At 44.5% G+C, this 26,190-nt stretch overlaps 1 protein-coding gene across 4 annotated transcripts in view; it reads right to left on the bottom strand.

The window, feature by feature from the left end:
* Positions 1-523: 523 nt before the first annotated feature.
* LOC311162533 (excitatory amino acid transporter 4-like) overlaps positions 524-26,190 on the bottom strand; it is a 38,936-nt gene continuing 13,269 nt past the window's right edge. For 3 of the 4 annotated variants that reach the window (XM_084220929.1, XM_084220928.1, XM_084220930.1), the window contains 11 exons: positions 24,524-24,640; positions 14,544-14,801; positions 13,560-13,697; positions 12,549-12,753; positions 11,670-11,712; positions 10,801-11,141; positions 8,378-8,611; positions 7,140-7,334; positions 6,577-6,711; positions 5,058-5,161; positions 524-2,179 (listed from right to left, as the gene is read on the bottom strand). In XM_084220929.1, the coding sequence (XP_084077055.1) occupies positions 2,148-2,179; positions 5,058-5,161; positions 6,577-6,711; positions 7,140-7,334; positions 8,378-8,611; positions 10,801-11,141; positions 11,670-11,712; positions 12,549-12,753; positions 13,560-13,697; positions 14,544-14,757 (1,641 nt within the window). In that variant the 5' untranslated portion in view covers positions 14,758-14,801; positions 24,524-24,640 and the 3' untranslated portion in view covers positions 524-2,147. Of the gene's footprint in view, positions 2,180-2,842; positions 2,870-5,057; positions 5,162-6,576; positions 6,712-7,139; positions 7,335-8,377; positions 8,612-10,800; positions 11,142-11,669; positions 11,713-12,548; positions 12,754-13,559; positions 13,698-14,543; positions 14,802-24,523; positions 24,641-26,190 lie in introns of all 4 variants that reach the window. The other variant, XM_084220931.1, reaches the window with a different exon arrangement.

The following is a 26,190-nucleotide window of genomic DNA, read 5'->3' as shown; positions in this document are numbered from 1 at the left end:
ACTTCTGGGTGTGCTGTTGCCTTTCTTGGTTGCTGTGGGACTGGGGATGCCTTTTCCCCAGCATCCCTGTTATTCAGCTTGATTACTGTCCCTTAGGGAACAGAAGACAAGAAAACGGGATATCACGAGGAGAACAAACAGCTTCCACTTTCTGCAGATGCCATTAATGCAACATTTTAGCAAGTAATGTAAACCCATTATTGTTTAACCCTCTGAGACCTCTTCCACATAACCTTTTTTGGAGGTGGATTTTCCAGATGGAAGTATGTGCCCATGTGCTGTCTGGTGCAGATGAAGCAACCCTCATGTAGCTTTGTCAGTTTATGGACATATGCCAAAGATGACATCAAAGAAGAAGCTTTAGGGAAAGGCCTTGTCAAAATCTGAGATTGGTATTTGACCCATGAGGTAGGCACATGGAGATAAGAAAGTATAATACATCATGCAAAAAGTAATTTCTCTGACTTTGAAAGGTCACAGTACTGAGGAAAAATAATAGGAAAAAAAACATCATGGAAAAGTATTGTGGAAAAAATTCCCTTTATTTTTCAAATATGGAAACTATCTGTATTAAGACTGAAAATAACAGCATGAAGAAAAAGCCCTCAGGAATTAACAGAGTCAAATTGCACGAATGCCATGAACACACTGTACAGTACTGATTTCCAGTTCTTCTTTGGGCAGAGCAGAAAGACACAATTTCAGGTCAGTTTTCATGGGCAGCTCTAACTCCTGGAACAATGTGCAACATACATAAAGTGACATGTGGCCTAACTGAAAATCCGTATTCTTCCTGGATTTTCTGTCTTCAAATTAGTATTGAAGAGGTATGTCCTTATCCAAGAGCTACTTGTGAATTTAGCATTGAGATAGCTCTCTGTTTCATCCCATCTGTAACCATTAGGAAGAAATCTGTTTGCAATAGGAGAAACTTGGAAAGTTTCTGCAAGTGGAAGCAGCAGGACTGCAGTAAAGACTGCATAAGCTCACAAATATCTGGTAATTTTAAAAGACAGTGGATAAAATTATAAAAAACCTTTCAATTATCCAGTTTTGAAGGCTGAGTTAGTACAAGGTCAGCACTGGATTTGGAAGAAGTACAAATACTTTAGTATTCTTGACTGAGCTCTGAAAGCTTGGCCTTTGCCAAGACTGATGCAGCGCATATGAAGGTCTTTGGGATGCGCACAGACAAGGACACAGTGGAGAGTTTTTTCTATACATTGAGCAGTTCTCATTTCATCACCAGAAGGTACAAGTCTAAATTGGCATGCATTGAGCTCCTTTCTGGAAAATCTGGCTTTGAAAGACTAATTTCTGGAATGAAGTAGAACAGCCTCAGGGTTTTTTTTAAAGTACGGGGTTAAATTAATAAATCCAGGTGGGCACCAAATTAAATATGCAGCTTTACACATAGTGAGACTGTAATATTGGCTTTCCTTCTTGGATTAGTAACCAAAAATTTGACTCTATGTATACATATGCTTGCACACATGCACCTCTTTCACATATATGTATAGATATATATGTAAGTATATGCAAATTTCTGACAATATTTTTATGTTCAGGTACTGTAAACAGATAATTCCAATCATAATCTCGTTCACAGCATGGGTAAACACCAAAGCTAAAAGCTATAAACTGATTTCTGAAATTCCCAAAGGAATACTGGTTTGTATTGTTGGAAAATGAGGCATCTACTTGTTTGTGCTCTGTTAATCTTGTGTGGAAAGCAGGAAATCACAAATGGCAAGGCTTGGTGCATACCGCTTTGTGGGAACATCTGTAAACATGTGGATGCAATGTGGTATGGAGAGTCCCTTTTGTGATATGTGTACATATATGCTAACAGGAACTGAAAATAGGTTAGACTCCTGCTGAGTTTTAATAAAGTATCATTAGAATCCTTTCAGATAGCTTTTAGAAATGATTGGGTTGGAAAGACCCTTTGTGATATCTCTAAGCCAGAAAGCACGTGCATATATTATAAAGCCAGAAGGGACCCTTATGACCATCTAGTCTGTGTAATCCAAGCCATAGGACTTCCCAGAATTCATTCCCATTTGAGCTAGAATCCAATCCAACAATCTTCTGATTCATCCTTCAGTTTGCCCTTTTTATACAGGAAGTCACTTCATTATTAGAATTCAATGTTTTCTTGAAAAATTGGACAAGTAGTCTGAAAAAAAAAAAAGAAAACCAAGAAGCAGTTCAATATGGACAACTTGAAATTACTTTAGTAGTAATAATCAACTGCACAAACACAAACTGGGAAATTGCTTGTTAGGCAGCAGTCCTGTTTCAAATTATGTGGGAATTATCATACATTACCACTGGACTAGGGTCAATGCTATCATGCTGTTGTTAAAAAACAAAGCACTTCATTGGGTTTTATAAGCAGGTCTGTTCTTTATGAAGGTTTAGACTCGTCAGCTGAGCAGTGTTATTGATAAGCTAGGGCTATCTTAGCTCACTATAGATACAAGCTGATGCAGTGTATCTGAAAACTCTTTGATTAAGATCCAGTCCTCAGATAGAGCCATCTCATCAAAGTAAGAGTCTAACCTTGCCAAGAGTTAGGATAAGATGAACAGACTTGAGTTTGTTGTATGTATGCATCAGGGGCAGTTATCCTGATCAGCCGATGCATAGCCTGCTAACAACCATGGTAACATGAGTCCAAGGTCTAAATCTTAATGTACAGGAAATATTCTTTCCTCAGGGCTCAGTAATAATAAATCTTTAGCTGGATTGTTGTGTCAAATTTTAGTCATTCCACTTCAAGAAAGATGTGGAACAGCAAGGAGAACGTCCAGAGGAGAGGAACATGAATTATTATTACCTGTGATATATACGGGATCTGTTTAGTCTAGAAAGGAGAAGAGCAGATATTATAAAAGTATTCAAACCAGATTTTTAAAAGTGCTACAAAGAGAAGGATAATAATTTGTTTTCCATCTCACTTGCCTCCTGCTAGAGTAGATCTCTTGTCAAAATAAGCAACCTGCCTTCCACAGTAGGCAAACAACTTGCTGCCTTACAGTCTGGAGCTAGGCCCTGCTAAACAGAGCTACCACACACTTCTACTTATCCTGTTCTGCTACCAGTCTTACACTAAAGAGATGCATTTGTGCATTTATCTCAGGTTCCAGATAATTGTCCAGCCCATAAAAATAGAATACTCTGCCTATAAGATGTGGAATGTAGCAGCACCAACATATAACCCTGCAGTTTCTGAACAATGAAAAAGAGCCTCATGATCTGGCATTGTACATCTCAAGAAATGTGTTTGAGGAAGCTTTGTTAGTGCTGGTGATGGTATCATGGGTACGTGTGCAGTTGTGATTGGCAAACTTGACTCCAGCAATTCCTCTGAGGTCTTCCTTCGACAATGTGCACCTCTGAGTGTATGGTTATGGCTAGGTATGAAAAACATCAATGTGTAAAGCCAGGGTAGAGGGGTGTACGTGACATAGTGGGTTGGGAATAATGAGCAGATCTTAAGTGAAACCAGCCAGTTTAGACAGTACCTGGATGGGTCAGGAGGCTGCTCACTGCTATTCCTGCCCTTAGCCATTGTTAAAAGCAGGACAGCTATAATGCTGCAGCCCCAACACTGTGGATCCTTAACATCTTCCTGGTTAAGTTATAGACATTCATTTTTCTGGATGTTCATGGACCTGGATGTTATGGAACAAGTCCTAGTGGTCCTCTTCACTGGTGTGAGAGATACCAGCTGTATTCCTGGCCATGCCAGGGAAGGGGCAGAGAGCATGGATGAAGCAGGTCCCTACTTATATCTTTAGACTCTGAGATGTTATGGATGTAATTTGGGCTTATGTCCAAGTGTGTTAAACAGAAGCTGAATTCCATTTGGTAGGAATCAAAAAGTATATCCTGAATTTTTAAGTCTGGGAGCTGGCAAACCTGTGCAAGTGCTAAGTGATTTGTCTCTGCCTATACAAGATAAGGATCTGTAGAAAGACAGAGGTGTTAGAAAGCACATTCTAGAGCAATGTGACTGAGGGGAAGTCACTTCTGAAAATAAGCAGAGATGAGCACAGGAATCATTTCCTTAGGAATCCTGTGATGAGGAGTAAAACTGTTTTCTGAGCAAATCTTGCATAGAAGGGAGTCGTTCCTGGCATGGATGTACCACCCAGCTGCTCAGATGGACAAATTGTTTTTAAACTTTGTGTTTCCCCTCCTGGTTTCAGCAGTATGAGAAGAGCTTGCTAAAGAGAAATTAAGTTAACTGGGTTTTGGCAGAGCTTGGTAGAGGGGAGAGCTGTTTCAAGACTGAATAATGGATATAATAAATTTTGCAACTGTTTGCTTCTTTCACAATCCTTTAGAATCTTCCACTAATGAGAAGCCTATTGATCCCTATTGGTGCTACCAGCCAGCTCTTCCTGCCGTATGATCCCACATTCCTTCAGGAAGTGGGTGACTAGTATCTGCAACCAAACAGGTTGCCAGTGGAGTTCTCAGGAAGCATCAAGTGCATATCTGTGCAAACACCAGGACTGTGAGCAAGGAGATAAATGCTAAAAGCTTGTTTGGGTGAAGGTACTAACCAAGTGAAGACTTTGCAGCTGTATCTTGCAGGACAGAATTACAGCAACATTTTGGTGGCAGTCCACAGATGGTGGTATTCCCAACTCACCTGGTTACCTTGTTCAGAAATAAAGGAGCTCCTAATCCAGCTCCTTCACTAGGTCTTCCTTACTCAGGTCTAACTATTTGGCCTCGTAAGAATGACTAAATCAGGCTTTCTTTGCACTTTAATTTTCTGCTCTTTAATGCCAGTCAGAGAGAAATAAGAGAGCAACAGGATTAGGGAAGACTGTGTGTGGCAGAGGTGATAGAAAAGTGAGTATCTTGCACAATGGATCTTTCTCTGTCCTCCACTCTGGACTTCTGTTTCGCTTTTTACATTAATCTGCACTCTGCTGCCCGATTTCACACTGCTGTCTCCCGCCTGGAGTGCCTGTGGGTGTCATTCTGTGGGCAAACCAGGTGGGAGAGCTGTTCTTTCTCCGGTATCCCAGAATTACCAAGTTCGCAGTCTTGCGCATCCAGCTCATGCCGGGAGAGATGCTCCACAATGCCAGCCCCCAGAGAATCTCCCAGGACGTTTGTAGTTGTTCTAAGGCGGTCACTGAAAAATCAGAGAGAGAAACAAAATAGAGTTCATAGTAGCAGCTAAAGGCATGAAGATTATTTCAAGAAACATCTTCAGTGAAACTTTTTCTACTTTTTAAGTCATTCTAATAATGGGTACTTCAACACTGACAGGAAAATTACTCCCAGAGAGCCTTCCTTGATTGACATTCTTGAGCTCAAGCTTCACATTCATTCCTGTTTTATTGCATTCCCAATATATTACTGAAAAGTTTTGGATTTGACACAAATTAAGATGAAGGTTGCTGCGTTTATACATGGACTCTGTCCTTTCCAAAAGCCTTGCTGCAGACTCAGATGGCCTCAACACATCTGTTTCACTTAAGTTGCATTTTGTTTTACAAAAAGTGCTGAAATTCTGGTGCAATCCTATGACAACACTGTTGTGGACACAGATTTCCTCAGCATGGACAGCATGTGGTAAGATGGTAAGACAAAGCACCAGATTCTTTGTGCAAAACAGCACATCTAAAAGACCTTTTCCAATGAGATATTCTCCACAACCACAACAGTATGTCAGAGCTGCTGAAGCTGTCCCCAGTCCAGCATCCCATCAGATCCTTCAGTAGTAACAGCGGAGCCTGATTGAAATAATCTGCTCTGAGTAAGCACAAGAAATAACCCGGTTTATTAGGAGGCAGGGCTCTTCCCAGCCAAGTCTGTTCTTATGTACAATCCACAGAAGAAGTGAAGGTGTTCTGCAAAATTGTTTCCAACTGGTCAGCCATGGCTGGGAGCAGAGTTTGGCTGCTTTGGCTATAAAGCTATACAAGATAGAGAAGAACAGAGGAGAACACTGACTGTATCCATCTGTCAGCATTTTGGTGTTTGAGAAGACAGAGAGGTGGGACTGTGCACAAATGCATTCTTCAATATGGTTCCTAAGAGCACTACTATAAAATCACTTGTCCCAAGTGATTTTATTTAAAAGGGAAAGAAAATGGAAATGTAACAGTGTGGCTGACTAGCTGCACCCATGTAAACACTCTTCAACTTTGTACAGCCCAGTCTCATCCCTCTTTCAGTGTTTGGTAACCCAGAACTATAATTCTGTAGTGTGGATTTGCTTGTTATTGGCACAGCTTTTCCCTATGACTCTGCAAATAATTTCTGGATGCATTTTAAATAAAACAAATTGAGGACATTCTGTTTGGTCACCAGGCTGATCAGCAAGTGACCTCCTATGCCTTGAGTCACGGAAGCATATGGCAAAGACTCCAGCATGGGCAGAGAGGGCTACTGTGCAAAGGTCTCAGGGATACAGGTGTGTTTTAACCTTAATGGTTCAAGTTAGTGAGCTTGCTTTTAGCAGAGACATTAGGAGTACAGATGATGTCTGTAAGCACTGGCAGGAATGCACAGAAGTGAATGCCTGCTGGGCAAGGAACTTACAGAAACCAGTCCACAGCGATGATCAGTGTAATGTCTTCAGTAGGCAGCCCCACTGATGTCAGCACTATAACCATTGTCACCAGTCCTGCCTGGGGAATACCTGCAGCTCCAATGCTGGCTGCCGTGGCAGTGATGCTGGAGAGAATGGGAAAGCAGAGCTATCAGCAAAGGAAAGAAAAAAACTGGTCGCATTTGCAGAAATGTCAGGAACTAGCTCAAACTCATCATTGTCTTGGCAGCCTTTCTGCCCTGGTCACCAAGAAGGATAGTGACACATGGGACATCAACACAATGCAAGGCTGCCCCTGCCAGACACCCCCTCATAAAAGACTGCACACCACAGCTTTTCCTAAGACCTGGACATGTGACAAGGGCTCAAGTGAAGCCTCAAAGACATGGTGTCCACATGTGCTTTGACACCTGGATCTGTAGTACAACCCTTCTTTCCCATACTTTTTTTTCCTTACTATCTCTTCTGAACAAAAGAGGAATCTGATCACACCTCAGATAAGCGAACAAAACTGAAACCCTTTCTGTAGTCCCAAAACTCTCTCAAAAGTCACCTTATTGTGATGATTTGCCCAAAGTCAAGTTCATAGTTGTTGACTTGTGCAATGAAGATGGCTGCAAGGGCCTCGTACAGAGCAGTGCCGTCCATGTTAATTGTGGCTCCCACAGGCAGCACAAATCTTGTGATGCGCCTGTCCACACCATTGTTTTCTTCCAGGCACCTGAAGGTTATGGGCAGAGTTGCTGAGCTGAAAGGAATTTACAAAACCACATGAATTGCATGGATGCCAACTTTGGAAGAAGGACTAAGCCTCTGCCTGGTTTATGACTTTACCCACCCGCTTTTTCGCCCTTCCATGTGGGCCAGAGGCCAGAAGCTGCTAGAGGAAAGAACAGAAGCAAGGCTTCCTCAAATATGATGCATGCTGCAGTTACACATTCTGACATGGCTTTTCTCAGGGGGTTGGGACAAGGGCTGTATAACCCTGAGGCTGATGATGCTGGTATAACACCAAAAGGAGGATTCAGGGTACATGGGGTAGAATGTCAAGACCAGAACTCCTTTTTCTGCTATTAAAAAAAAACTTGAGCCCTTTCTCATCCCTCTCAGTCCATAACACAAGAGTGATACATGTTTGAGAATATATATTGCAGAGAAAGCAAAGAACTGTTTCTGAAATAGAACATGAGCAGAAAAAATGCTGTGTGTTTTGGTATGAGAATGTATGTGGAAGAGCCTACTATGTGCTTGCCAGGACACCAATATAACAAGAAAAATAGCACTTAATGAAGCAACGGTTACCTACCATCCCTTGCTTTGGCTGTGCAACATGGCAGTGTGAGTCACTGAACATACTGGTGTTGATGCCTTTGCCCAGGTCTCTGGGAAGATTAATGACAGCTGCATACAGTCTGTGTGCCTGGGAGAGGCGCACGTGAAAATATCTGCAAGTACATGTGTGTGAGAGGTATGTGCACGTGGAATAATGCTGTGATTCAGCAGGATATTTGTCCTGAGGTCAGCATTTCAGTGGTAAGCAAAGTCACCCTCATGTTTGGTCAGGAGGAATATGGGCCATTCACTGATGGTCAGAGCTGGTCATGTGAGTGGGGCTCCTGAGCAGGGCAGTGGGAACCTTCCCCCTCCCAAATGAGTTTGGCTGGTTCACTGCAAAAAGCTGCTAGTGCTAGGAATTGTGAGACCAGAGTGCTGCACTGAGAGCAATGGAGTGCTGAGATGTAGTATCTACATAGTATCAGCCCAGACTCCACTCCTACACAGCCATCATACCTGGAGGACGTGCCCAGGGCTGTGATGAGAGCCTGCAGGAGCCCTGCAATGAACACCCAGGGGTTTCGGTGAGTAACAATGAAGTAGAGCAGAGGCAGGATGCAAAGGGCATGAATGAGGAGTCCAACGATGACAGTGAGTGTGTACATCCCCAGCTGGCCTCCCATCACTGCTAAGTCATCCATCTCCAGGATTTTGCCCGCAATTAAAAACATTATTCCAACTGGAGCATACCTGTGACAGAAACACAAGGCCGATGGTCAGGACTGGCTCCTACACTTTCACACCAGATTTAACATATGCTGTCTGGATAAATCCCTAATAAACCAGCATACCGTAAGTGCTCACTGAGCCTAATCACAGGATTACACTGCTGGTTTCTTTTCTAGAAACCTGGAGAGAGCTGGGACTTGTTTATCCCATGGTCAAAAATCAGCTCTTGATTCCAGCATGCCTGGAGACCTCAGCACTCTGTTTTGCACACAGCACGGGCAGTGGTGGTTTCCTCCTCCTTTTGGGTTTTCTACATTTCTACAACACTCTTTTGAGAATTGATAAGGAAGGTTAGGTACAGAAACCTTCAAACACCCTTCCTCTTCTAACAGAGCTTGGGCTGACTGTTTTTTTTTTTTTTCCTGAGAGGCACAGGAATGTACAGGGGAAACAGGGAATCAGGGAGTAAAAGCAAGAGTATCCTATAGGCTCTGGGATATCAGCCTTGCTGTCTTCAGATGCTCACATTTAGGGAATATGAACATCTAGGGATTCCAGATCTGGTGTAACAAGGACTGGACACACCAACACCTGTAAAAACAGCCATGGCTCATATAAAACCCCGTTTTGAGGTATCCCGCTGTCTTTTCCATTACTCGTGTCTATTTTCCCCTGTCCATAACAATGCAGCTGACAAGCAGCACTGAGGTTCCACAGAAAAGAAGACATAGGTCAGATATGGAGAAAATCATGGGCACTAATATAATAGTCAGACCAAAGAAAATTCCAGCTCCATGGCCACTTCTCTCAGGGTTGGGACTCAGCAGCTCAAGAGCTCACATGCACCTCATGCACAAGGCTCAGAGTTCCACATGCCAAACTCCAGCTTAGCCCAGGAGGTTTGGAAAAGTTTCAGGAAAGGATTTAATAAATATTTCATTTCCTCTGACGTTCCTGTTAGAACACATCCTTGGCTGCAGCCAGTGATCAGATCTCCCCAGGAAAAACAAGCTCCTGGGAGATGGTCTGCAGACTGTAGCTACCGGAAGGCATGCACAGGCACTGTCCCAAGCGTAACCAATGTTCTATACATAAACACCCTGCCTTCCTTCATCTAAAGGGAGGTTTAAGGAGGGGTGTTGAAGGTCTCTGGAGTAGTGTGCATGTCTACTTGTTCCACTGTGCTCATGCTCTCACTTCTGTGCCCCCAGGCAAGTCTTACCTGTTCTTTGGAAAGCAAAGCCCCAAATTCTGGTTCAGACATGGAGTAAAAGATCCTGAGGACGTGGGGCTTCCCAACATCTCCTATGAGCTCAGGGATATTCTTCCCCTTTGTCCCTTTTTCTGTAAGGCCTGTCTTGCTGTGCTCAGGACTTTGCTTTGAGATACAAGACTGTGACTTATAAGACCAAGGAAAGGAAGCTGGAGTGATCTAAAATGGGAGAGGGTGTCAGGCTGACAGATTTCTTCCCTGTCAGACATTTGCATGTATTTTACCAAAGCTGCATCTGTCCTATTTTGCAGTACCTGACAAAAGTTTGAGCCCTAACTGGATAAAAAGCTTAAAATAACAATATTTGGTAAAATGCTGCCTTCTAGAGTAGACTTATCTCAGCAATGCTATCTTTGTCTGCAACATGTGTCATAAGCAGCCTTACACAGAAAGCAATGAGCAGCTGAGCTTCAGAGGAGTTACGGTCTGGGAAGGATCTGTAAGGCAGTAACTTTGAGCTGATCCTCTCAACCCAGCTCAGCTCTCAGAGCTATTGCATTACTGCATACAGCTGCCACCTTGAAAGCAGGAAAGGGGCAAAGGGTTACTGTGATTCATTGCTAAGTCAGACTCCTGGAACACAGCTGGAAGAAAAGCTTTTGGTGAGAAAGCCCCACACCCTAGTCCTGTTGGTAAGGCTAAGAGATCTTCCACTCCAGCTCTCTGGTCTTCCAAGGATGTTTCCAGAAGCCTCAAGAAAAGCAAGTACTGGTGTACCTGATATTTCTAAAGTTAAAACAAAAAAAAAAACCAGGAAATGAAATGTGAACAAATATCCCATCCAGACTTTTCTCTCCAGCTTGATGGAGCCAAAGTAGAGCTGTGCCCATCTGCTTTTCCTGTCTTGTGCATGAAATCCTTAAAGCTACCCCACTTCTCATCATGTCAATGGAACTGCACCTGCAGACCTCCTGCTCCAACCGGCCGTGCTCCTCACCAGATGATAATGGCCACCAGCCTCATGATGGCTTCGTTGAGGCAGTTAAAGAACTCCCGCAGGGCCCGTCCCTTCTGCTTCATGCTGCCGATCATCAAACCGAAGCACATGGAGAACACTACCAGCCCCAGCGCGTTCACCCCATTGGCTGAGCCTGGGATGGGAATGACTTCTTCAAAGGTCAGCACCTCGGAGATGGTTCCCAGGGCATGAGTGACATTCTCCATGATGCTGGTGAAATTCTCAGGCACAGGGATCTGAGTGGTTGCCACACCTGCTGTGGCATTGCTGCTGTGGAGGATGGTTCTGGTGAAGACCCTGGTGCTGTACTGAGTCTTGTACTGAAAAGACACAGATTATCAAATGCACTCACAGGCTCCAGTTCAGATGATCAGGACACATGTTAGGCTCTTATATTCTTTGCCTGTTCTCAAGGTTCCCAGTTTAGTGCTTTCACCAGAAAGGTCAGAAAGTTCATAGAGCAGAAGGTCAAAAGAGACCATTAGAGCATCTCATGTCACTAGGACTGAGATATTCTGGCTTCTCTGATAACCTTTTGTGCTGCTTCTAAGGGCACTAGCACTGCAGAAGAGACAGATTCTTGGAGAATCTACTCCATATCACTGCCAGTCCAAGCCTGCAACCCGAGATCATGCAAACCCTTCCTGCTTCTGTGAGATGGGAGGGAGGTTGAAGTCCCCATGTACAGACAGTTTGAAAAGCTTGCATGGGGGATGCTATAATACAGACTAACGTTTGCAGTGCCTCCTGCAGCAGTCAGACCTGGGGAATAAAGTGCTATTCCATCCCTCAGAGAAGTAGATAGGACCATGGTCAGGGGTACAAGGTGCAAAGATGAGATTTCATACCTGTTTGAAGCAGGCTTCTACCAGGTTGGGTGGGAACATATTCCTGCAGTAGATAAAACAAGGAAAGAGTTATTGTCCTGTTGAACTAGGAAGAAAACATGGGCCAATTTCTTTGTCCTGGAGCAATGTCTGAGGTCACAACTTTCACAATGTCCACTTAAGCCTTTTTGTCTGACTGACAGAAGAAGAGAATATGCTGATCTTGCAACTTGTCAGACTTCCACTACATGTTTTCAGACTCCAGAAAGTTATTCAGGTATGTAGAAAGAGATGACACACATACTGCCCTGGGATATAGGTACATTGTAAAACCATGATCAACTCCAACCTTGAAACAATACCATACTACAATGATGAATACACTGCCTTGCTCTCAGCCTCACCTCTACAGCTGTCATGTGAGCTCTCTGTTATCCTGTACCTCAAAAACATAGCTTTATACCACTTGAGATGGTATAGCTTTGCAATTTACTGAGTAAGGTCACAGCAAAGGAAGAAAAGGCAATGTCTTGGAACCACTTCCCTGATTTCCTTTTGTCATTAAAAATGGATATTTGGAGTAGCCTTAGCTGGGTGAATTTCTGAAAGCTAGGTAGCCCACTGATAGTTTTCATTTCTTGTTTTGTTGAGCACACCATGACCTCTTATATTAATACCTCTGGAGAAGTGCTGGATTCCAGGCCAAGCACTCAGTCTCAGAGTGGCAAAGCCAGTTAGCTAGACTAAGCTAGAAATAAATACTAGGCTTGCCAAGACTCAGCCTTTAACCTCTTTCCCTAAGACTGTATGCTTAAAGCTGTGATACTTCAAAAGGATGCTCCATGGAGGAATGTAATCTCACTGATATCATCTCAACATGAGACCATCTTGTTTACCTACCTCACCAAGTCCATGAAAGCATCTGTGGTCTGCACCTGCTCAATTCGGCCTTCTCTGTGAAGTTTGTCCTTAGATCCTTTTCCTGGGTGTATGATGATCACCATGAAGATGCCAATGAAGACAGCTATGATTGTGGTTACCATGTAGTAGATGATAGCCCGCATCCCCATCTTCCCTGAGACTCTGCTGTCCAGTGAGGCCATTCCTGGGGTGTCACACAGAGAGACAATGTGAGGAAGCCTATCATCTTAGAGAGAAAGGGAAAGCTTGAGGAAGATTCAAAGGGTGCAAGGCTCATGCATGATTTTGACAGGGAGCTAGGGTCTCTAGGAAGCATAGCCTACAAGGAACAGAATTTGGAGTTCCAGGGTGATGTTGATATGGAAGAAAGTGGCTTGTGGTCATGAAGAAGCATAGCACTGGTGGATCTTAGTCTGCATTTGGGAATGTAGCAATTTTCTTTTAAAGCTATCAGAAGGGAAACAATCCCCTCCTAGAACATTGGAACTTTTAGTCCCTAATGGTGGGATGTTTCAGCAGATGGAACACCTTGCAGTCCCTACTGCAGTCTGAAAACTTGTCTGTCTGTCATATCTTACTGGAGGACCTGGGTGAAACAAGCCCTCCAGCTGGTGATCAACTTCAATCCATTTGGACTAACAAAAATTAATCTTCTCTAGATTGGAGAAAACTTGAAATTTACTTGGGCAACAAACTTGGAGACATTTGAGGTTACGTAGGATTAAATCCTTGTTAGTGCTCGGCATTGGAACCACTGCATTGTGTTCTCCCCAGTCTTCTGAGAAAGCACAAGTTCTTCTGCTTCTCTGCACTACTACAGGGAGCCAGCAGGGACCTCAGTGTGCATCCTGTTCCCTATGGCTGTAGATTCAGGCTCGTCACTACTAGCCAAGCTAACCCAAGCACCTCCAGCTGGGTCATGAAGAGGTACCCGAACAACAGCTTTGCTGACCATTGTCTTGGCTGAAAGCAGCAGAAAGTACTTCTCACCTGTAATCAAGCTAGAGACAATGAGAGGAAGAACCAGCATCTGGAGCATACGCATCAGCAGCTCACCAGGGAAGGAGAAATACTTGATCTGGCGATAGGTCAGCTGGTAGGGCCGGAGGGAGAAGGCCAGGATAATCCCTGTGGATCAGCAAGGGAAGGGAATGGAAGTGTGATCCAGTGGTCTGTCCTTCAGTCCTACAATGTGTTTTTTCTCTTCTCATTTACTCTCATTTCCTCTTCTTTACCAAGGAACAAATGCTCATGTTCTAAAAGGTTATCATCCAGTTTTGATGGTATGCTCTCTCTCCCTCTGACATATTTATGTGTGCAGAGGAGTCTTGTGTGAAACCACAGGTCTCCTTGTTCCCTGTCTATTGCTCTTCTGGAGTCTATTCCAAGGAAGCTCATGAATACAAAATGCTGTGATGAGAGATATGATCTCACAGACTAAAATAAGTGTGACTACACAATTCAGATTCTTTGTCTATCCACATCTTAAATCTGAGTTCAGCCAGTTAGAGTCATGTAGCCTGGATCAAAAGCTAGGGACAACCTGCTGTCTGCTAAGCAGATTTGGTTTGCATTGTATCACGGCCATTTGCAGCATTTCTGGTCCTGTCAGGCTAAAACTTTGGGATGAATCTGAAAAGCCCTTGTGCTACAGCTGCACTCACAAGATGCCTCTGAAGAAACCTGGATGATTTGTACAAGGATTGGTTGAGTTGGACCATCAAGCTCTATCGTAGGGTGTTTCCATACTGCACTAGAAAGGATCAACAAGGACTCCCTCCCACATACACACTTTCTGTTGGGTCCCTTGATCTTGCACAAAAGTACTCATGATGTAGGCAGCACTTTGAGCTGCCAACTCATCAGCTTCAACTCCTCAGTCAAATTGCTATGATAAAATAAAAATCTTCATAAAATAAACAAACATTTCCCCATATTTATAAGTTGTTCCTGGTGTTGCCACCAGCTCCATACCTAGTAGGACTGCAGCAATGGTGAAGAGGACGAAGGCATTTCTCCTGAAGAAGCTTTTAGCACTCTCAGCAGTGATGCTGTGCATCCGCTTCTTGGCCCGTGCCGCCCGCTTGTGCACAGCCTGCTGGAAGCGCTGCACCCGGCTGTCGGCGTGGAGCCGCTTGGCTGCATCCTCGTTGAGGAACAGGCTGTTGACATGGCTCTGCTCGCTCATGGTCAGCACAGCTGCTTAGTCCTCCAGGCACAGTTCTGCCTAGACTGTGCAGGGAGAAGTACAGGCAGGAAAGCATAAGCTGTGGTACATTTTGCCTTTGTCTTTAGGTCATTTCTCTGGGGCCTGCTTACGAAGTTTTTTTTTAAGTTGATTAATGACCTCCTCTGATCATCTGCAAGGAGCAGCCCTTGTTGAAGGGTATGTTAAGGGTTGCCAGGGTCTTGTCACTACTGCTTTGGTGCCTCTGGAGAAGCTCTGGTCCCTATAGCACCCAAGCTGCACTGAGGAGTGTTTTATGTTGGCCCGGGCAGCCAGAACAGGCTCCACAGCCACCCAGGCTTGTTCAAAGTTTGACCACTTTGGAATGTAATTAATTTTTATCACCTGGCAACAAACCCCCTTCCCATACACCACTCTTCCAAACAAAACCAAGCAGCAAACAACATTTCTGATGCACCTCCAAGGTGGACAGGTCCCTACCACAACAACTTTCTCCATGACAGCAATTGGTGCTGGTTGTTTCTGTAGAAAGGAACATTATTCCCTTGCCTTATATGAAGCATGAGGCTAAGACTTTATTTACTAACTTTCCTTTGAAACACAACAGGACTTTCAAGTAGTATCTCTTATCAAACTCCACTGATGGGATTAACCTGATGTTCTGTCTTCATAAATACTAAGACTGAAATCAAACCTACTCCAAAGAGATAAATAAAGAACCAATTCTGCTCCATTACCAATTGGCTGAAAGGCCTGGAAAGTCTAATGCACTTTATCTGTTAAGTTTTTACTGTTATTTCCATATTCCTCAGAACAGAAGAACAAGGAGGCTGCACAGGCAAATCAGTCCCCTCTAGAGTTCTGGAAGGCACCAGCCACCCAACAGTTCACATAGTGAGGAAGATTATTGCCAGACTATGCAGGGGCCATTTTCCTTCTGTCACTGTGCCTTGACAGATGGAAGGTCTGAAAATTATTCTTATTCCCAGGAATTTGCAAAGGTAATGCAAACCGAAATGAAACCAAAAAATAACAGTCACCTTAGCCCATCAGCAAGTGCTGGAAAACCTTGTTTGGTGCTGCAAGTCAAATAAGAGCTAGTCCATTTGTAATCCTAAATTTAAATCAAAGAAACCCTCACAAATGAGACTATGTTCTCCATAAATTACACACCTAGTGTCTTCCACTTGGACCCAGATAAATGCCTGTAATGAACTGAAGACATTGCCTTAAACAGGAACATCTTCGTGGTACAAGATTGCAAGGTTTGCACAGACGGTGGAGATCAACCTCCATTCCGAGACAAGGTTTGTTTGCATAGATGCTAATGCCTTCATGAGGTTCAGAACAGCAGACACACCTGAGGTGGCCCAGCCAGGTCACTCTAAGCCCTCCCAAGGCTAAGCTGCAGAAAGGCCCCTGGCAAAGATGATGTATATTTGCTGCAGGAACCTAGCAGTGCTGCTGTGGTCACCCCAGCTTTTAGGTCAGCAAACAGCATTCCATGGATTTTGATCCACTCATTCCAGCTTGACCAAGCATTCCATTCCTTACTATTACCATTACCCCACTTTTACCTGTTGGAGACAATACACACCAGACTGTGTGAAAAATTTGCCTGTCTTCCTTCCTTTCACTGCCAGTCCTGTTTTTCACAACTACACCTGAGAAAAAGAAACTGCAAGATTCTTTCAGTTCATTGAGATTGTGCCACCTGAACCTGACAGTAGGTTTAGAAACTATGAATTCAATCCCCTTGTGTCCCACAATAAACTTGTATCATTTATAGCCTTCCAGATATAGCGTTGAACAAATGACCCAGAACAGGTGACACTGGAACACACCTAGGTGGGTTTGAATCTCTCCAGAGGGAGACTCTATGACCTGCCTGGGCAGCTGTTCCAGTCCTCTGCCACCTTCAATGTCAGGAAGTGCTACCTCATGCTGATGTGGAACTTTTTGTGGTTTTATTTAAGACCATTACTCCTTGTCCTTGGGCATTAGGACATGCTTGGGCATTAGGACTTCCTAACGTCCACTCTGATCATCCCCTGGCATGACTTTGGACCATTCCCAGTTGTGCTGCCCCTGGATTTCAGAGAGAACAGTCCAGCACCTCCCTCTCCACATTCCCTCCTGAGGAAGCTGCAGAAAGCAATGCATCCCAGCCTCCATTTCTCTGAAGGAGACAAGCCCACTCAGTTTCTCCTTGTGGGACATGCCTTCCACCTCTTCACCAGAAAGTTCACCCTACATTCCCTTCCTCTGGACATGTTGAGGACCTTCACATCCTTCTTCAATGTGCTCACAGTACCCCATGTGAGGCTGCAGCAATGCTGACTACTATGGGATAATCCCTTCTCTGGACTTGCTGGTCACTCTATGTGTGATGTCTCCAGCATGCAATTTGCCCTCTCAGCTGCCTGGGCACACTGCTCATTCCTCTTGAGCCTGCGGCCAATCTGTACCCCCAGGTCCCTCTCTGCTCTTCAGCCACTCCTCTCCCAGTTTAGACTTGTACTCAGTGTTACTCCCTCCCAGCTGCAAAAAATAGCATTTGGACTACTTCCATTTCATGCCTGAGATAGCCCAATGCTGCAATTCATCAAAATTCTCCTTTGAGGTCTCTTGTTCCTCAAGAAAGTGAATGGCACCTCCCCATTTGATTTTTGTCAGCAAGCTTGCTAATGGGATATTCAATTCTTGCATCTGGATCATGGATAAAAATATTGAACAGTACTGGCCCCAGTGTTAAGCCCCAAGGACACACCAGTGACCACTCACCAGCCAGATACAGCCCAATTCACTACAACCACTCAAGCCCTGCCGTCCAGCCGGCTCTTTACACTGCACACCATCAACTTGCCTCTCCCACAGCTGGACAACTGTCCAGAAGGATGCTATGAGAGACAGTATCAAAAGTCACACTAAAGCCAGGAAAACTGCATGCACCACCTTCCTTTTATCATCTTGGGGTGTGACCTCATCCTAGAAAGAAATCAAACTGGTTCGAGAGGTTTTTTTTCTCTGTAAACCCATGTTGAAGATTGCATTACTCTTCTAATGCTTTTCAGTAGTATTCAGTAGGACCTCCTCCATAATTTTTCTAGAAACTGAGGCTAGACTTATCACTCTTTGTGTAGTTCTTTGTGTCTTCCTTTACACATTTCTGGTGGACTAGGATAACACTGGCTTGCTTCCCAGTCAGCAGGGATGCCATGTAGCAGTAGAGCAACCAAGGCAATCATTTCCAAAAGAAGAACCACCAGAGAAACTTTCAAGCCCCAGACACTCTTCTTCTTACTCCCAAACCACTCACTCTTCATCAAATGACCCAGCACACATTGGTAATGTGAAGTACTGCCTTACTTTGACATGGAATGCCCCAAACAGTTTAGTGAAGTCAAAAGACACATTGATTACTCTAAAATCACCCACCACAGACTTTCTATACACCACCCAAACTTTTCATTTGCTGTGGTGACCTGAGAGGAGACCCATGCTGATTAGGGAAAAGTGGGCTACTCCTCCTGCAAATGTTGCCTCTGGACCATACCACAGCAATGGCACAATTTCCTGTACAGGGAGGGTGGGAGCAGAACCCACAGATATAAAAGGACTCACACAATTTTTTCTCCAGATGTCACCCCATCTACAAAATGTATTTTTGTCCAAACAAAATGAAATTTCTATTTTGATATGAGGAAGTACTCACAATCATTAGATTAGGATTAATCATTAGATCCCATGTTGCACCATGTGTTCAGCTGCCTTTTAGAGCAAAAGTTATTGCACAGAAGGAACTCACCAGCAAATCCTGCTCCTTTGATGTCCCCACCCTCTTGCTGACTTGCTCCCTTTCTCTATCTGCATATTTTGCAACAGAGCAGCCCCCTCCACAGCACATTCTCTTTGTTACGCTGGTCTGGAATTTTGTACATACTCTCTATTGCCTGAGCAGGAAGTTCTCAGACTGTTGCAGTAAAGTCACAAAACTTCTCTTGTCAATGGCTTGGATTTTCCTTCTTCTGAGGAAGAAGGTGACTTTGCTCTCTTGGTGAAGGTTGTTCTATCTGTGACTGCTTCACCAGTCTCTGCTCTGCCAGAAACACTGAGATATTTGACAGAGTATTTTTGGAGGTAACTTCAAGGTTTGAGCAGGGAGCGCAAGATATTTTGCAAGAAAGATCAGTGTTGCAAAACTAATACCTAGTTCCTGGCAGTGAGGTTTCACATAAAAAGAGGAATTTTGGTTATTTTAGAGGTATCAGTCAGATGTTGGTGAAAGTAAAAAATGGGAAGGAAGGCTTCTGCACTACATTTTGTCCTGCTTTTTGCAGATTTTTCTGTGTTTATCTCCCCATCTACCCAAGGAGATTTCCAACATGGGGGAAGGAGTGCAATAGAGCTTAAGCACTCATAAAGAGCTAGAAAACAGGGAAGCTCTGTATCAACTGACATGCATCTGTTACAACTTGCACTGAACATTGAAGAACATCTGTCCTCTTTATCATTTGTCTTTATTAAAGCAGCCAACATCAGAAAATGTGACATCCAAAAAGCATCCAGTGTGCAGCATCTTCCTGTGAGTATATTTTAAAGATAGAAGGTATTAAAATTCTGCTCGAAGGGAGATTGGAGATAGCCATGGCACACTCACAGTGCTGGAGAGCCATATGTGGAAGCATCAAGGCAGATTTGCATCCCCTTCTCACAAATTACATAATTTTGGTCCCACAAAGTTCCACATTCAAAATCTGAGTGTAAATATTGTACACAGCAGAGAAACTTCTTGAAATAGTATCTTGAATGTAATCTTTGACAACAGGCCCCATAAAGACACACAGCCTCCCACATTTTGACCATGCCCCTCTCCCACAGAAAAGGCCAGCTTGTTAAAATGAAGAACTAGGACAGCAGAAGTAAAAAGCAATATTCAAATGCATCTAGTTGAAGGAAAATCCACATCAGTAAGGATATAGATTCAGTGTCAGATCAGTCAGGGTTTTTAAAAACTTTTGTAAAGGCTCATGCATGAAAGGTTTTTAAAGCAATGAATATGAGAGGGAATGAAAGGGGAGATCTCCTTTTCATCATCACTTTTGGTAACAGGATGCCAACAGAGATTTCAGTTGTGAGGTCCAAAAAAGAAAGTGTGCAGAAGGCTGAGCTGTTTATCTGCTCACAAGTGACAGGGAGAATAATCTGCTCTATGCATAAATGAAAAGCAGTAAACACAGAAAGAAAAAATCTTAATTCCAGTTTTTTTGTGAGTTGACTTACAAAAAAACTGAAAAGACCACAGAAGAGCACAGACTGTCAGAAGAAACTATTAGGAATTATTTGGGAGACATTAGGGGACAAAGAAGAAAATATTCTATCCCTGAGAGGAGGAGTGGTAGCTGGGACGGAGTTAATTTTCCTCCTAATAGTTGGTACAGTGCTGTGTTTGAAATTTAGAGTGAGAGCAATCTCAGACTTTGTCTTCTGATAAAGGGAAAATGCCAAGACATGAATCTCATTTGTGGGAATGATACAGCTTTCACATTGCAACATCAAATGCTTGAAACTTGTCTTTAGAAACCTATATACACATCTTAAATATTGCTACATCAGAACAACAGAAGAAAAATGAAATTATTCAGACAAATTTCAAGTTGCTTGCTGAAGAAATTTTGCATTTAACTCAGATTCTAGGAAAGTTGCTGTGCAAGTCTACTTTCTTTGTTACAAGCACAGGCTCAGCTTCAGAAAAAACCCAGCCAAGTTTGACTGTTATAAAGCTGTCATAGCTGAAATGTTCCTACATTCAGTTATTCAAACATCAGGAGGCAGGCTCTTCATGTGCTGCAAAGTTTTGCACTCTCTGTATTAAGACAGTTTGCATCCATGGGAGATCACAAGCAAGCCCCTCCTGAGCTGTGCATGCTTCAGACGAACAGCAGAGGTGGAGGGCAGACTTTCCTCAGGAATGCACTGGTCATGAATCCAGTCTGTCCCCTGGGCAGGCAGGCACTCTCAGTTCCACGGTAGCCCTGCAGAGCCCACGGCTGTGGTGCCTGTCTCTGGGCAGTATGGGCAGCTCTCTCAGTGCAGAGCCCACTGCTGTGGCACTTGGGCTGCATCTGGAGGCAAGATCTGGGCAGAGCTGGAGGAGATAGGCTGCATCTGCATTTGCAGACCTAGACAGCATGTAGATCTGCAGAGGGCACAGTTCCACATGGAAAACATCTCTCGAGAGGTCAGGGCAGTGGTGCTGGCCAGAGGAGGTCAATTCTGTGGAGCAGTGAGACACTGAGTTTCTGCCAGGGAGAACAGACAGTTCTGCTGCCTGCAGAGAAGGTGTTTGACTGTTTGAAACCAAAGGGGACTATTCTCTGTTTCACGTGAGCATCTCATGCCTTAACACCGCTTCATGACAAGAAGAGAAACTACATGTAGGGAAATAAATCTACTTCATGCCTGTATGCAGCTCTGCCCTCATTCCAGAGACATGCAATAGCTCAGGGGACACAAAGAAACAAGTGTTCTGAGCATGGGGGTGGGCTGCAGAGATCTCTGGCCTAGCTTTTTCCAGGTAATGGTAAGAGAAAGGCTGTGGTGGATGAAGAAATATATCTGACTACTTTAAAGGTCCAGACAAAACTCAACATCAAACCCCTCATAACAGTTTCTTAAGGCCTGCATCTGTTACATCACAGAACTCCCTGGACATCCCGGGTGGGACCAGCACTAGAGTCCAGAAACTCTGCTGTTCTTGTGCCAGCAGGTTGAGAGAGGTGATCCCTCCCCTCTGACTCAGCACTGGTGAGGCCACAGCTGGCGTGCTGTGTCCAGGTCTGGGTTTCCCAGTATGGATACAGGGAAGAGAGTCCACTGAAGGACTGCAGAGATGATGGTGGGACTGGAGCATCTCCCATGAGGAAAGACTGGGAGATCTGGGACTGCTCAGCCTGCAGGAGAGAGGGCTTGGAGTAGGTCTTATCAATGTACACCTGCAGGGAGGGTGTGAAGAATTCAGTGCCAGACCTTTCTCAGTGTTGCACAGTGACCATGAGAGGTGGCAGACATGAACTGAAGTACCAGGAAATTCTTCTTAAGGATAAAGAGTCTTTGTTGCTGCAAGACAGACTGAACACTGGGGCAGGCAGCCCAAAGGGGCTAGTGAGGTGTTCTCCATTCTTGGAGGCATTCAAAACCTGTCTGTACACAGGCCTGAGCAACCAACTGTGACTGACTCTGCTTTGGGCAGAGGGATGGCACTAGATGATGTTTTGGGGTCCGTGCCAACCTCAGCAATGCTGTGACCTTCCTTCTGCTGATGTGCTGTGAGACAAAGCTTTTAGAGACTTCAGACAGCACTGACACATCCTGTCCATGGCAGTGTCCTGGAGGTGATTTACATTTATAATTATTGGTTCTCCACTCTTCTCTCACCCTCTGACCCCTACACAGCATTTCTGCACCACACTGAAAGACAAACAAGAAAATGCTGCTTCATTGAAACAGCCAAATGCCATTTGTGGCTGTTGGACAGATTATGAGGACTCAATGGGTGACCCAGCAGAGGGGGAGCCATCAATCAAGTGGATCCACTGTGAGATACTCCTCTGGGAAAGGGGAAGGTCTTGACCACTGGCAGGACATGACATTACAGGGCACTCTTGTGTGGGATTGGAAAAAATAACAAAAATTTCAGATGAAGACTGTGTCTGCCTTCTTGCCCCGTGCTTCACTATCTCATGAGGCAGAACACAGCTGCCATCTCACGCCTGCTTCCCCTGCCCTCATATGACATGCTGACACAGCTTTTTGATTACTAATGTGTCCAAGGGATATCAGCTAATGATCAAATAATCTGCCCCAAGAGAGGCAAAAATCTGCATGTCCAGCACAGCAGAGGAGAGCTTCATTGTTCAGAGGGTTCAGGCACTTGGCTGGGACAAGCTCAGTTGTCAGTATTCAGAAAAAATGTATGGGAAACAATGACTAAAATGCAGCTGCTTTACACATTGTCCCACTATTGCTAATGTCTGTGTAGAAGAATACAAAAAGGGGTTAATCTAATTAGCCAGTTTTACTCCTGGGACTGGCAGAAGTCAGCCAAAATAGAAATGCCCCTTGCAAAACCTCTCACAGGTTTACCAGCCTCCAGGGGCTGGTGGAAGAGAGGCAATATAATCCCAAGACAGCAGTGTTTGGTACAGCGTGTACCACCAAACCCTGCCACAGGCACGGCACATGGCACTCGGTCAAGCCATGCTGCTGAAAGGATGACACTGGAAAAGCATGTCAGGTGTCCCCCTCAATGACAGCTGCCCCAGGCTCCCTCTTCCCTCTGCTAATGCAACCCCATTTTAGTTTTTATTGCTGAAAGCCAGACAGACTCTGAAATAACCAGCACTTGGAGTCCACTGTTTCTCTTGTCTCCAAGGAAACTCTGCTTTATGTTCAACATCAAAACCAGCAGAATTTTCAGTGAGGGAAGTCTGTGCAGGTGGCAGTAAGGAAGCACCCACAGTCGGAGAAGAAGGAGAAATCTCTGCAGAAGGAGAGGTGTTGGAAAGAGTTATGCACAGTTAGGCAGATATGGAAGGGCAAGGCAAGGGGTCACTGAAAAATCTGTGCCAGTCTTTCTGAGGTGGACTTCTGGTGCTGGCTCACCAAGGGAGGGAAGTTAAATAGCCCATCCTCGCATGGTGGGAGGGGAGGCTCATTGCTTATGAGGAAGGGCATGTCACTCTGCTCAGTGGTCTGAAAGTTGCTGTTAGCAGCTCTCAAGTTCTACTGGCTTTTAGGCAGACAATGGGCACTCCAGAGTGAGAAGCTACAGTCCCCCTACTGCCAGCTGAGCAAAAAGAGGTTCTTTGTGGGATTGTCTTTTTAAGGATGGCAAAGGAGGAGTAGATATCTCCACTCTCACCTGACATCCCCTCATCAGTAGCTCAGTGCCAGTAATCAGGAGCATCAAATCCAGCCATTATGCTATTGCCTAGGCTCTTTTTTTCAGTCCTGAGGACCAGGATCTCTATCCTCACAGGGTTCATAGACTCCCCTTGGCTGGAGGCATTCTCACCCCTCATGCTATTAGATCCTTTGCAGCCTGGCCCATTGCTTGCCCTTGGGAAGGGAAATACAAGCTGAAAGCAGTGCAACCAAAGAGCCTATGTAGAAAATTTCCATTCATAAGCCCAACTCAGCCATCTTTGCATTGCTATAGCAGTCCCTGGAAGGGCTTTCTGCTCAGTAGGGCATTTCTCTTTCTTGATACCTGTCAGCAAGCTACCTCTCAGACAACTCCTACCACAACAATAGACCCAGGAGGAGAACAGATCTGTTCAGGGCCCAGCCACTGACCCATCTCTGTGAGAGGGCACCAGCTAAAGGGAGAAGAATCTGCAATAGACAGGAATTTCAGCCCAGCTGAGCTCTACAATGACAGTGATCACCAGTGGAGCAGTAGGTTTGGGGCGTAAGTACAATACTGGAAGGACAAGTGCCACTCTCCACAATGCTCCCTACTCATGCCAAGGTCCTTTGATAAGGTTGTCTTGCTCAAGTTTCCCACCAGGCATTTAACCCCAACCCAAGACAGAGTCCCATTTTTAGAGCACCCCCCACTGGGCAACTCCCTGTCCTAAAGCAGATGAGACCTATCTCTGCCACTCTCATGTACATGCCCAAGGAAATCTCCTGCCCTGCTTCAGCCCCTGGTACTGGCACCACTCTTATTCATGCATTCAGATTCACTGATAAAACCACTCACCTGGAACCAGTGCAGGTTGCCAAGCACTGAGGGAAGCAGGGAGTTTTCGTCTTGGGGGATTATTCTGCGTTGTTTCGTTCTTTAATTCTTTCAAAGGCAGGAAGCAGGATTTTCTCCCTAGGAAAGTACAGTGTTAGCAGAGACCTCTGAGCAATACCTCCTGAGAGAGGAAAGGAAGACTGTATATGCTCAGGATACATGGCAAAAAGGGGTGGGGGAGTGGCATGTAGGAGGAGACAAAAAAATCTTTGATGATTGCACCAGACCAGAGCACAGAAAGCACCTGTCATCAGGAGGTTGCATAGAGCCTTTATTGGGTTTTACAGTACCAGTGAGTTTGCACTTTTTTCTGCCTCCTCACACAAGCTTCAAGGAGAGCTAGCAGTAACATAGAACAGGGCAGCTGTTAAATGAGAATTGAATCTCATCCCCATTCCACTCCTGCCCCTTACAAGGGTTCCTTCCACAAGGGAGGCTGCATGCATCCAGCAGCAACAGCTGAGTATTGGACAGGAAGGTCCTTCACTGGTCCAGTCTGTGTGCACAGGACCTCTGAGGCCCAGACACTCCTGTGGTTTGTCCAGATCAGCCTTAGGTGACAGACATGTGTCTGTGCAGCAGCCAAACTGCTGCAGCTTCTCTTCCATGTATTAGGCACATCTTATGGAGGAATCAGTTCACTGAGCATACAAAGGAAATACAGTAGCTGTACAGTCTGTTAGGGAAACAGACTCTGCTTCCAAGGAAGCAGGCAAAACTTCCACTGCTCACTGGTTTCTTAAATATTGATTCCTGATGCAGTTTCTTAGATAAAAGTCCCACATTTCAAAATTTCGATCAACGCACTATGTCAAAACCACAAGTCAGGTCACAGGTGTGAACACCACACCCCACTCTGGCCTCTGAATGTGGCAGAGAGAAAAAATATATCCAAAAATCAAGCCACAGTATTAAAGCTACAACAGCACCTCTGTTTCTAGCCCTACCAGATACATGACTCACAATGAAAGTACTTGTTTAATGAAAGTAGCCTTCTCCTTAATTCATGTGGCTCCAGTGTAGGAGTTTTGCTGTGTGCTCTGGCTTTGGCATACCAAGGCTGATATGTTGTGTCTTCAGCTGGAGCTTGCCACAGAGTTTGAACTCATCTAGTCAGGCATAGGTCAAAGGCATCATGTTCATTTTACAGATGACGCTGAAAATTAAATCCCCCCAAATCCTGTGCCCTCATCAGCTCTGTAGGAAGAGGAGAACTGGACCTCTTCAGCCCAGGTTACAGAGAGCAACTCCCAGCACCAAATGGCTTTTTCAGATTGATCATAGAATTGTTTAGGTTTGAAAAGAACTTTAAAATCGAGTGCAACCATAAATCAGGATGGTGATTAGATGGGACTTCATTTAATGAGCCACTTGGAGTCATGACTGTTTCTGTCATTCTCCCTTGTTTAAATTTGCTCCAGACACAAGCCATCGCTGCATTAGGAGACAAGGACACACTCTCTGAACCCAATAAATTGCTTGATCTTCACATGATTCCATGGCTCATATGGCACTAATGACCCTAATCTTCTTATTGAAGGTTCAACAACATCTCAAGTCATGCAAGTGTCACCTGGAGATTGTAAATTCAAGCACTGTGCCCTGCAAGGTTAAAGTCATCTTTCCAT

Source organism: Fringilla coelebs, assembly GCF_963513975.1.
Source record: "Fringilla coelebs genome assembly, chromosome: 24".
NCBI classification, from domain to species: domain Eukaryota; kingdom Metazoa; phylum Chordata; class Aves; order Passeriformes; family Fringillidae; genus Fringilla; species Fringilla coelebs.
Note: the sequence above shows the minus strand (reverse complement) of the source record. Positions and strands in the feature narration are given on the sequence as shown.